At 45.8% G+C, this 13,230-nt stretch overlaps 1 protein-coding gene across 1 annotated transcript; it reads right to left on the bottom strand.

Annotated features, from left to right (window-relative positions):
- Window positions 1-9,826: 9,826 nt before the first annotated feature.
- Window positions 9,827-13,162, bottom strand: LOC113759712. The gene has a single exon (XM_027302285.1). The coding sequence runs from the start codon at window positions 13,160-13,162 to the stop codon at window positions 9,827-9,829; it is 3,336 nt and encodes a 1,111-aa protein (XP_027158086.1).
- Between the last annotated feature and the right edge of the window lie 68 nt (window positions 13,163-13,230).

A 13,230-nucleotide genomic window follows, 5' to 3' on the forward strand; every position in this document is an offset into this window, starting at 1 on the left:
GAGGATAGAGTGGATGACCTCTGCACTCAGCTTAGGGAAGTCCGTGAGCACGAGTCCAAGAGAGCCCGAAAGGTGAAGGATCGAGCTGCCTCGATCCTGAACCTCTGTACTAACGTGGTCGAGGGCGTGAGCGACGAGGACTCATGTGCGGGGGCCGAGGCTGGGGTTGGATGCACTCCGTCCGATGGGTCTACTAGCTCGTCGTCGGTCTAGGTCACGATTCCTAGGGTTTGCTTTGAGATAGTTTTGTTTTCTGTATATAGGGCGGATAGGGAAAGAGCCTTAGCTAATCGTTTTGTACGTTTAGATTAGCTACGTGTATATTTCTTTTGTTTAGGCCATTCCCTTAGCGATTGTCCATACTTGTACTTGACTTAACTGTACTTGACTTGCCTGATTGTTGATAAGTGTGTTGTTGCCTTGTTTGGAATGTATATATCTGTTTGCAAACGTTTTTGGGAGTTTATTTACATGCATTGTCATTTTATTGTTCTAGTACGTTTGTCTAGATCAAATAGAACTTATGGAAGGCACACGAAGTGGAAGGGGGCGTGGGCGCGGGAATAGACAATGTGACGCCCGGAAGAAAAAAATGAGTTTGAGAACCCGGAAATTTTCTAATTTTCTAGTGTTTATTTTATTTAATCGTCCGTCTTTTCTACATTTTCTTTATTAGAAAAATTCCCCAGATAAAATTTATGAGCAAAGATAGTTTTAAAAATGATTTTTCTAGTATCGATTAGTTTTTGAGAAATTAAGAGCGTATTTTGGACGTGGGACCCGCTAGTGCGGTAAATGCATTATATTTTTGACAACTTGTTGGAATTTTGTATTAAGTGATATTATTTTACAAAGTGTTAAGATATTTGTATTGGAGAGACAAAAAGATAAGTTTTAAATCAAAAGGTGACAAGTGTCACCATCCTATTCACTATTGGACTTTTGACCATCTTACCTTAACTTTACTAAAACCAAAATTTGACCAAAAATCAAGCCATTTCTTCCTTCTCATGGCTGAAACTTGGAGAGCAAGAGAGAGAGAAAAACCTTCATCTTTCACTCCAATTTCTTACTTCAATCTTGAGTTTTAACCGATGGAATTGCAAATCACTCCATAAAAGTTGGTTACTAAGGAGATTCCAAGGTCTTGGTGGAGTTATTTTTGAGAAGGAACCACTAAGCTACTATCTTTTGTGAGGTATCAAGGTATGGTGTGTAAAGATTCATTGTTTGTTTCCAATAATGGTGAATTAGAGACTTGTGATGGCTAAAGAGATGGTTTTATGGATTATTTCTTGATTTGTGGTTGAATTGATGAACTTTTATAATTTTTGGGGATTTTTCTGTTTTAATATGAACATGGTTGTGTGGCTATATATGATGATTGGAAATGATGTTTAATGATTCTAGAAGGTGGAAAAAGTGGAAGATTGCCAGTAAATTCTGTTTTGGAAGAAATCTGGAAAATTAGGGTTCTTGGTTCTTCATTCTGTCCGAATTTTTAGGTCATAGATAGAGGCCGAATTGGCCTTTACTCAAAACATGAAAGTTGTAGGGAATGACATTTTAGAGGTACCTACAAAATTTCAGGTCAATCGGAGTAGTTTAGAGTGAGATAAGTCGAAATTACTATTGCTGTTCTGGTTTTACCCGAAATTGGGATTTGCGACTGTAATTGGTTGTTTTGGCTGGAATTGCTTCCGAATTGGTTGTTGAGGCCTTCTGATGAAATTTATCCCTGTTTCTTAGATTTCAACTGGTTTTGAAATTTCTGGATTTGGACTTGTAGAGCCTGAGTTATGATGTTTCCGCTTGAATGCGTTTTGGTGAATCTGTTTTACGTTGTTGATGAAGTATCTTGTATTTTTGACCTATTTGCACTCAAAACTGGGCTGAGTGACCTTCTGTGATGTTGTAGCCCTGTCTTTTAGCTTCGAAATGGTGGGTCTTGCACCCTCATCCGACAATCGTAGTGTCTTTGGTGCCAAAACCGCAAAATGACGTCAAAAACTGTTTTCTTGGGTTAAAGCTTATTTCCATTTCCGGATTTTTCTGGTTTCCTTTAATGCTTATATATTCTTATGGAACCTTATTTTGGTAATACTTGGCCTTGGTTTATGACTTGTAAACGAATCTTATTGTGTTTATTTGAATAGTTTTAAGGCTTGTTTTCATTCCGATCATTTCCTAGCTAACTTTTGTACTTGTACTACTTTGAGCCTAGTGAACGGCTTTTGGGAAATGAGATGACTTTTGTGTGAGATGTTGGGACTGATTTGAGGTAATAGTGAAGCCTTAAGGGCTGGAAAAGTATGAAATTTAGGGGAAGTGCTGCCCGATTTTCTAGGCCGTTTGGTTCCTTTAAGTTGGATTTGCCTTTTGGTAGAAATGAAAGGCTTTTGGGTTGTTTGCGCCTAAGTCTTCATGTTACCTTTTTGTTTCCAAGAAAATCATGTTTTTGCACCCTTGCATTAGTATTTATTTGGCAAGGCATACGACGTGTAGTCGAGCCTCACTTGTGCATTCCGTTTGCTCGATTTGGATATGAAACCTTCAATTGGTTTATTTTGATTATTTTAGGGTTTCTTGGCGATTAAGGCCAATCTGAAGTGAAAACTTTTGAAGTTGAGCCGGTGAGTGTACCACTCCCCTCCATTGCTGTTTAACTTGATTTCTGCTCTGCAATCTGTTTAATTTGTTTGAGACGAGAGTGTACTTTATCACACTCGTTCTCTTGTCTGTTCATATGCCAATTTACCATGCAAAATTTGAATCTGTTATCTGTGTCTGCATCTGTTCGGATTTCTATGACCTATGAGCTCAATCCTGTGGCTAAGTTATTCGAGTCGGGCCGGCAAGGGCCTGGACGATTAGATAACGAACCACGGTAGTCTGTTCGGGGATTTTGGGTATTGAGACCCTTGATTCCGAGTATACTCGAGTATTAGCATTTATGTTCGTTTACGGTGAGCGGGCCCGGTAAAGGGGTGTTTGGTGAACGGGATTCGGTGTAAAGAGGGGTCTACGGACGTTGGTTCTATATACGTTGGCGGAGTGTCAACTTCGATCAAGCTTCGGTGACGCAAATGGGAATTTGGCTCCTGAGAGCCACCTGTATCCTTCCTATGTGAATCATTAGTTACTTTACTTTACATCTAGCATGTGTATCTGATTTGTTAAATGTGAAATGCCATGATTTTTCTGCTATATGTCTGGTACCTCATTGAGTGCAAGCTCACCCCTTTCTGTTCCTTTTGTTTTCCTTACATGAACCTCTTTTGGAAATCATGATTTTGAAAAGCGAGTTGAGCTAGTTAGATAATCTTTTGTTCTTTTGTATAGCTCCTCGAGGGGAAGCAAACTCTAAATGTACTTCGTTTCACTGGTTCCATCTGAATTGTAAACCTAGCGACATGTATATATGAAAATGTTTTTTTTCCATGTGATTTTGGTAAGTTACTGTTAAGCTTGGCGGTTTTCAATCATTCAATTCTTTTGGGTCCTATCTCGTGTAATATCGGATTTGTGTGATTCGACTCCGTAGTCCTGGCGAGAGCTGGGCAGGCGGCCCGCCGAACCCTCTGGTTCGCCATAGGGGGAGGTGGGGTCGTGACAGACATTCTGTCATTAGACCACCTATGTTTAATGGGTCAAATTATGTGAGTTGGAAAGAAAAAATGATTATCTTTTTGCAATCTATTGATATTGAATTGTGATTTATTATTAGTGAAGGTCCATATGATGCCTCTCTTATAGACGAAAATACTCAAAGATCTAGACCAAAAATAAGAAGTGAACTGACTGCTATAGATAGAGCTCATCTCACCTTAAATGCAAAACTATGAATGTGTCATATTATGCTTTAGAGTCAAGGGTTGTAAGTCCGCTAAAGAAATTTGGGACAAACTTAGAGAAATTCGTGAAGAAAGTGAGAATGTGAGAGAACAAAATAAGTCTATTATGGTTACCAAGTATGAATCGTTCAAGATGCAACTTCATGAAAATATTGATAAGATGTATTGTAGATTCAATGACCTTATTAAGGATTTAGAAGTACTGGAAAAGGAATACTCTCCTGGCGAGAAAAACAGAAAAATTCTGAATGATTTATCAAAGGATTGGGAGAGTAAAGTGACTGCCATTGAAGAAGCTTGAGATCTAAATTCCTTACCTATTGAATCTCGTATTAATTCTCTAACCTCTTATGAGCTGAAGCTTAAGTCCAAAATGCAAGAGGAAGAGGATGCGAAAGTAAGAAGGAGCACTGCTCTAAAAGCATCTCAAGATGAAGATTATTCTGCCTCCCTAGATGAAGAAGATGCGGAAGCTGATGATAGTGATTTAGCTCTCATCACAAATAGTTTCAAGAGAATTCTCAACAAACGAAGGTTCAGAAAAGGAGGAAACAGTAACTCATTCCCAAATCAGTTCAGTAATACAAGAAACAAAGGGAAGCAAGAGTTCAATAAAAAGCAAACTGATAAATGCTTCGAGTGCGGCCAACCTGGACACTACATGTGTGAGTGTCCAGTGAAGAAGAGAAAATGTGAAAGCAAACCAATATTCAACAACTTCCAGTTCACATGGAATGAATGCAACTCCGAAGGTGAAATTGAAGAGGAAGAAGAATCTGCTCAATTGGCTTTCATGGCCATTGGAGATGATGAGATAACATCTTCTAACTCTCAATTTGATAGTGATGACGATCTTCAATCTTTTATTATAAAATTTCATGATAGTTTGAAAGAATCTTATGCTAGAAACAAGGAATTAAAATATAAAGTTGGCTTTCTTCTTCAGGACAACGCACGTCTTTTTCAAGAAAACAAAAAATTGAAAACTGAAAGTGATTTCTTAAAAAAGAGTGAGACTGCTTTACACTTTGAGTTTGATAGAAAAACAAATCTTGGTGAATTGTTCGAAATGGAACAAGGTAATTTGAAAAGAAGAATGGATGGTCTAAATGAGTTGTTTAAACACAAGAAACATGTCTGTTTTCAAAAGTATAGGTTGAATTCTAACTCCAACGAATTTGCTATTTATAAAAGAAGACAAGTAAGATTTATTAAACCGGTTCAAGTAAATTACTCTTTGGTTATGTGTAATTTTTGCTGTCAAAAATGTCACATGAAAAGTGACTGTTATGTGAGAAAAAACATGAGTAGAGGCATGAAATCCAGGTGGATAGTTAGACATGATAACTCTAACAAGTAGGAGATATTGGTAAGATTGATGACATTCTTGTTCATAATATTTTTTTTGTAATTCTCTTTTTGTATTTCTGATGGTTTGAACTGAGTTTTTCTTGATATTTTTTACTGAATTTGTATGATGTCAAAAAGGGAGAGAAAAGAACTATTCTGATCTAATGATGATTTGTTTTGTTAAACTCTCTGCGATATGTTGGTATGTTGGTGATTGCTGAATTCTGGTATCATTTCTCTGTTTTTGTTTTGAATATTGGATTCGCTTTTATTGTTGCCGGATTACGGTATGTGATTTTTTACTCTCATCTTATGATGACAAAAAGGGGGAGAAATGGATGCTATGTGTGAGGGGAGTTATTCTGAGATTATGAATTTGGCTCTTAATAGTTTTGGATGCGATGTTTGAGGGGGAGCTTATACTTATTTTTGTTTCTTTCCATCCACTGTTTTGTCATCATCAAAAAGGGGGAGAATGTTGATATTGATCCCTATCTTTTGATGTTTACAAAACAAATGGATGATACTAATATCTCTTCAAGATATACATTCAGTTATGAAGTTATTTGATTCCATGAACAAGTGCAATTGAAAGAAGACAAAGGTTGCTAATAGCTGTCGGACGCACAAAAGGACCATATCGGACGGGCGACAACCATTGAGTAACTTCGGACGCATGAGCAACTCACACTCGGACGTCCGAAAATAATAAGCCAAGTCTTCTATGATCACTGACCTCGATCGGACGCTGAATATGTCTCCACCTGACGTCCGATAGAAACAAGATGATTTCTCAAATCTCTTTGTTTGCTGTCGGACGCACAAAGAGCTTGCACCGGACGTCCGATAGGAATGAAGAAAATTTCTCAAACTCACTGCCTGCTGTCGGACGCAAAAAACAGGAGTACAGGACGGGTCGACACTTCCTGGCTACCGAATTTTCAGCAACCAAATAACACTAAAATTAACCAAAGTACTCCATAAAAACATGTGATAGGCATAAGAGGTACCACAATCAAGCACAACTAGGGTCCTATGCCAAAAATAACCACTAGTTCATCAAACAATAATCAACTTAAGTCTTCAAATAGACTTTCTTACCTTTGATTCAAGCTTTGTAGATGATCACCCACAACAATCAAGTGCTCAAGTTGTTTCTCCAAGGTCCAAACTCAAGATTGAAGAACAAAATGATGCACCAAAGCAAACTTTCTTTTTTCTTCTCTTCTCACGGCTCTCACTCTCTCTCTCGGCTCTTCCTTTCTTTTTTTCTTAGTTTTGTTTTCTCTTGTTTCTTATAAGTTGTAAGACAACATATAGTCAAAGCTTTGGGAGATATTTCTTATAGCTAACCAATCACAAAAATGCTTTATTTGTTGTTTTCACCCTTGCACTTCAACTTTCTCTTTCATATACATTTTCCCTCAAACATTTGATAACCTTTCAATTTACTCCATAAGTCATAACTTAATCTAATCTAAAACATATAATCACGCTTAATTATTTCACTAATCACTTTCTCATCTTAGTCACTTACACTTAAGCATACTTTATCCCACATAAAAGTAGTTAAACAATAACTTTTTTGTCAAGGACAAAATTAGGTTTAAACCCACTTAAAACTTCTAATAAATCATAACATTAGGGATTTTGCTCACTTAGGGTTTCTAACCTATCCTATACCTTCCCACACTAGTGGGTCCCACATCCGATATACGTTCTTAATTTCTCAAAAACTAACTAATACTAGAAAAATCATCTAAGAACTATATTTACTCATAAATTAGGGTTTTCTTCTTAGCCCTAACCCTAATATCCACTTATGAACGGTCTGGGTCCTCACACCTTTCACCAGTAAGTCCCCTTTTCTTTTTATGTCTTCTTACAGTTCTGATAGCTCTGACGTCACCAGTTCAGCCCATAGGCATAGAACAGCTAGCCCTATACTCCTAGATAGCAGCTCTTCAGATTCCCTCAGCTCTACTCCTTCTATTTCATTTGGGCCAGAACCCGTAGTCTCTCCCAACCTGTCTCCTGTTAGAATAATGAACCCAGCCAAGCAACCTGCCCAACCTCTGGTCGGAGCTGCTGAACAGGTAGCTCCAGATCAGACGGTGGCAGGGACCTCAGGGGGGCCGCATGGCGACTTTAGGGAAGTCGACACCATCCCCCCAGCCCTGGAGCAAAAAGATGTTGACGAGCTGGCGGAAAAATATGAAATCCCAGCCCAATTCGAGCCCAGGGCCGCCCGCCCAGGGGAGGTCGCCAGCCGACCTCCTCCTGGTTTCGTGGCGATCTACAGGGATCAGCTGATGGCTGGTCTCCGCCTGCCCATCCCCAATTTCCTCTTCTTTATCCTTACCTTCTGGGGCATTCGCATAATTCAGGTCATCCCCAATGCCGTTCGCTCCATCATAGGTTTTTTCATCCTCTGCCGAGCACTCGAAATCCCCTTTTCTCTCGACCTATTCGGGGCCTTCTTCCAGATGAAGGTCAGCGGGAAGGTGCCTGGGTGGTTCTACTTTGCCCGACGAAATGGAGCGAAAACCCCCACCCGCGAGCTGTTCACGGGGGCACCTTCCTCTATCAAGGACTGGAAGCCTCAATTCTTCTTCGTGAAGAACCTAGGTTTTCCTCCCCTTACCTGGAGAGCAGAGACTCAAGTCTCAGATCCCCTTCCGTCCCTGCTCCCCGTGTCCGAGCTTAGCCGCCTACTCAGCTCGGACGCGAAGCTGGACGTGAAAGAACTCAGCAACGACCAGCTTTGGGCGGCGGGGCTGATCCGAGCTAGCTCTTCGGATCCCTCACCAGAAGATAAACCACTCTCACTGGACGAGCTGGACACCTGTATCCATCTTGCACTTCCGCCTCCTTTTTTTTTTTTAGGCATCTACTGACCTCCTGGGCTTCTGCCTGTGCAGTGAAGCGGTTCTCTTCACTTCTGTCCATTGGCGGCACCAGCAACCCGGGCGCTACGACTCAGAATCCCTCGGCTAACCCAGCCAGCTCGGCGCCCATTCCGATACCTCAGCCAGCCCCTGCCCAATCCTCCAAGGCGATCGAGGCTGGGAAGAAGAAGAAAAAGAAGACAACTGCCAAGAGAGCCAGGGTGGAAACGCCCTCGTCCCCAGCTTGGGAGGAGAGGTCAACACCTGAGACTGCTCAAGGCGGCCACTACGGCGTGAACACAGCCGAAGAGCAAGCCCGAGCTGAAGCTCCCCCTAACTTATGGCAACGCCAGAGCTCCCTGCTCTTCGACCCCCAGACTCGGTTGACGACGCACCAGCACCCCACGCACTTCTGCCCCCAGTGGAAGCTATCCATAAATGACCGAGCTCAGTTCCCCGAGGTGGCACGGGAGCTCGCTCACGGGGCCATCCTCCCACGGGACTACAACTTGACCAAGGCCATGGAGTCATCCGACCTTCTCAACTACTTCTACACGGGAACGGCGCAGGTGAACCTGGTTGGGTCCGAGCTAGCCAGGCGCTACGAAAGCCTGCTTCCCCTGCTGAATGAAACAAAGACGGCTAACGAGAAACTGCTCAGCCAGAACGAAGCAGCAGTGGCCGAAGCTGAAGGCCTGAAGAAGCAGCTCGCGCAAGTCCACACAAACTTCGAGCTAGAACTGAAGAAGAACGCCGAGCTGACCTCCCAGCTAAAAGAGGAACAGCAGAAGGCAGCTGGGCTGTCTGCTCAGGCGGAGGCAGCCAGGGCTGAGGGAAGCCAGGAGGGCGTGCGGACCTTCCTCAGGTCCGAGGAATTCAGGGGCGACCTGGCCATCCTGAATACCCCCGTTCTGCAGCATGGGTATTCCCAGGCCCTGCAGGAAGTGCAAGGGCTAGGTCTGCCCGGGTTCGACCTGGGAAACTTTCCCAGCTACAATCCCCTGGCCGTGGAGCAGCTCGACCGCCTGGTGGAGGGCTACACGCACGGACGGAAACTGACCACCTGGTTGCCGACCCCCTGCTGCCAGTGACCACCCCCGAATCCGAGCAGGAGGAGGAGGAGGGTGAAAACTAGAATAGGGCTTAGGGTAGAACCCGAACTGTCAGTAGGCAGTTTGTTTTGTATGAGCTCTGCTCTTCGTTGTACAGTTTTTATTGAATGAAATGAAAGCCTTCCTTTTGCTTTATACTTAGTCGCATTTCGCAAAGTTTCTCATAACCAGACACATCGGTGTGGCTCTATGCCGACCTAAATGAGCTATTCCCTAAGATGAAATAACTTATTAGCCAAATACATTAACATTAATCAAAGTCTTGACCTTGAGACGAACTGTCATGCGCGAGCTTAACGGAAAATCCTCAGGTTGGAATTGTGCCAGGTACGCGGGACCTCCTCGCCGCTGAGGTGAGTTAGCTTGCAGTATCCAGCTCGGTCTGCCTCCTTCACCACGTAGGGTCCTTCCCAGTTTGGATCCAGCTTACCCGTGCCCTGAAGCCGACTTATGCTGTTCTTCCTCAGGACCAGATCCCCTGGCTTGAAAGATAGGGGCCTCACCCTAGCATTGTAGTATCGCGCAACCTGTCCTTTATACTTAGCCATGCGTATAGCCGCCTCTTCTCTCATTCCTTCCAGCAAATCCAAGTTAAGACGCAGCTCGTCTTCATTGTCCTGAGCTATGAAGTTCTGCAGGGATCACAGCCTATCTCTGCAGGGATCACAGCCTCTGCTCCATAGGTCAGAACGAAAGGGGTCTCCTGAGTGGCAGTTCGGGGAGTGGTTCGGTAGGCCCATAGTATGGTGGGCAGCTCGTCCAGCCACCCAGCTCGAGCGGACTCCATCCGCGTCTTCAAACCATGCAGGATAGTCCTGTTAACGTTTTCGACCTGCCCATTGGCTTGGGGATGACCTACCGAGGTGAAGTGCTGCCGGATTCCGAGCTCCGTGCACCAACCTTGGAGAGAATTGTCCGCGAACTGTCGTCCATTGTCTGAGACTAGGACCCGAGGTATACCAAATCGACAAACAATGTTTCTCCAGAGAAATTTCTGAACCGACCTGCTGCTGATGGTGGTAAGGAGCTCGGCCTCCACCCACTTGGTGAAGTAGTCCACAGCCACCACCACGTGCTCATAGCCCCCAGGAGCTCGGGGGAACGGACCCATCAAGTCTATCCCCCACTGGAAGAAAGGCCAAGGGCTCTGAAGAGGCGCCATTTCCTGAGTTGGGGCGTGGTGGATCGGAGCGTGCAGTTGGCAGGATTTGCACCGAGCTACTAGTTCGGCAGAGTCCAAGAAGATAGTGGGCCAGTAATACCCAGACAACATTCCTTTTTTGGCCAAAACTCTTGGTCCGACGTAGTTCCCGCAGATACCTTCATGCAGCTCACGCAAGATATACTCTCCTTCCCCCGGAGTCACGCACCTCAACCATGGACGCAGATAGGATTTCTTGTAAAGCACCCCATTCGAGAGCTCGTATCCCCGCGATTTAAGAAGGATCCGTCGTGCCTCCACCCGACTTGAGGGGAGCTCTCCATTGGCCAGGTATCGCATGAGGGGATCCATCCAGGAGCTCACTACTTGAATAACGGCCGCGTCTACCTGATCATATGCCCGATTCCTGACGACCTCCACCAAGACCTCTTTGTTCAATGTGCCCACTGAGGTGGAGGCGAGCTTGGACAGTGCGTCTGCCCTCTTATTCTGGCTTCGCGGGACCTGCTCGAGCGTGAACAGTTTGAACTGAGCTCTCAGCTCATGCACTTTTGCGACGTACCTTCTTAGTGGCTCCTCTTTGACTTCATAACTTCCCCCTACCTGATTTACTATCAGCTGCAAGTCGCTGTAGACTTCTATTGATTCGGCCCCCAGCTTTCGAGCTATCACCATCCCCGCGACCAGGGCCTCGTACTCGGACTCGTTGTTGGAGGCCCTGAAATCAAACCTCAGGGCGTAGGCCAACTCATCCCCCATGGGGCTAGTCAAGAGAAGTCCCGCTCCGCATCCTTCCTGGCTCGATGACCCATCTACGAACAGTGTCCAAGTCGGAATGGTCTGATCGACCTTGCCAGTGGCCTGTTCAATCTCGACAGCCTCTTTGGCCTGTTCAGCCTCCGCTGCGTCTCCGATCCGTTTGGCCTGGGATTCCCTTGTGGCCTGTCCGACCTTGGCAGGTCCTTCGGCCTGCTCGGCCTCGACTGCATCTATGGTCTGCTTGGCCTCGGAAGTCTTGGTGGCTTGCTCGACCTGGGCAGCTTTTCCGGCCTGACTGGCCTCGGCTGCGTCTTGGGCCTTGGAGGTTTGCGCGACCTCGACAGCTTCTCCGACCTGCTTGGCCTTAGCTGTGTCTCTGGTCCGTTCGACCTGTGATTCCCGTGGCCCGAAGGAGACCCCTTCGGCTATAAAATCCGCCAAGGCTTGGGCCTTAATGGCCGTGCGAGGTTGGTAGCTGAGGTCGTACTCAGACAGCTCCACAGCCCACCTCACCATTCTCCCTGACGCATCAGGCTTGGAAAGAATTTGTTTGAGCGGCTGGTCGGTCATAACCACCACGGGGTGGGCTTGAAAATACGACCTAAGCTTCCGAGCCGTGTGAACTAATGCCAAAACATACCGCTCAATCGAGGCGTACCTTGGCTCCGCGCCCTGCAGGGCTCGGCTGACATAGTATACGGGCTTCTGGATCTTGCCTTCTTCCCGAACTAGCACCGCACTGATTGCCTCCTCCCCTACTGCTAGATAGATAAATAAGATCTCTCCGTGTGCGGGAGAGGTCAAGGCTGGCAACCGAACGATGTGGGCTTTTAGCTCGTCGAATGCTCGCTGGCACTTGGGGGTCCACTCAAACTGGGGACCTCTTCGCAGGGCCCTGAAGAAGGGGGAACCCCGAACTGCAGATTTTGACAAGAACCTGCTCAGGGCCGCCATCCTGCCAGCTAGCCGTTGGACCTCTTTTATGTTTCGGGGAGGAGCCATGTCCATGATAGCTTTTACCTTGTCGGGATTAGCTCTTACCCCGTCCTTGGATATCATGTACCCCAAGAACTTGCCCGACCTAACCCCGAAAGTGCACTTCTTAGGGTTCAGCCGCATGCGCGAGCTCCGTAGGACGTCAAAGATCTCTCTGAGGTCGTTGACGAACTGCTCCTGAGTTCGTCTTTTCACCAGCATGTCATCAACGTATACCTCCATGTTGCGGCCGATCTGGTTTTTGAATAACTTGTTAACCAGCCGTTGATAGGTCGCGCCGGCGTTCTTCAATCCGAATGGCATGGTGGTATAGCAGTACGTACCGTACTCGGTGATGAAGGCAGTCTTCTCTTTATCCTCCTCGTCCAGGGCTATCTGGTGATATTCTTTGAAGGCGTCCAGAAAGCAGAAAATCTCGCAGCCAATAGTTGAATCGACCAGCTGATCGATGCGAGGGAGGGGGTAACAGTCCTTGGGACAGGCTTTATTCAGGTCGGTGAAGTCTACGCACATCCGCCACGCCCTGTCCTCCTTTTTCACCAGCACTGGGTTGGCTAGCCAGGTCGGGTAGTAGATCTCTTTCACAATTTTGGCCTCCAACAGCTTGCCGACCTCCTCCTTGACGACCTCATTCCGTTCAGGCGCGAAATTCCTTTTCTTTTGCTTTACTGGTCGAGCGTTTGGATCCACGTGCAACTTATGAACTGCCAGCTCGGGAGGGACACCGGGCATATCGTCTGCACTCCAAGCAAAGATCTCTTCGTACTCCTCCAGAAGGGACTCCAGAGCTCTCCGCGCTGGCTCGTTTAGGCCCGATCCGACCCTGACCACTCGATCAGGTCGCTCTAGGCAAATGGGCACTTCAACCAGACTCTCGTCCGTCTCCAACCTCTCCTCCTTCTCAATAGGCTCCCAGGGCTCCAGAAGGACTGTCTGCGCCACTAGCTTCTCCTTACCCTTGAGGGTTGCGATATAGCAGGCTCGTGCTACCTCCGGGTCTCCCAGCACCTCGGCCACCCTATCAGGCGTTGGAAACTTCATGCTTAGGTGCAAAGTTGAGCAGACAGCTCGGAGTGCGTTTAAGGTTGGACGCCCTAGTATCATGTTGT

This window comes from Coffea eugenioides, chromosome 2 (assembly GCF_003713205.1).
Source record: "Coffea eugenioides isolate CCC68of chromosome 2, Ceug_1.0, whole genome shotgun sequence".
NCBI classification, from domain to species: domain Eukaryota; kingdom Viridiplantae; phylum Streptophyta; class Magnoliopsida; order Gentianales; family Rubiaceae; genus Coffea; species Coffea eugenioides.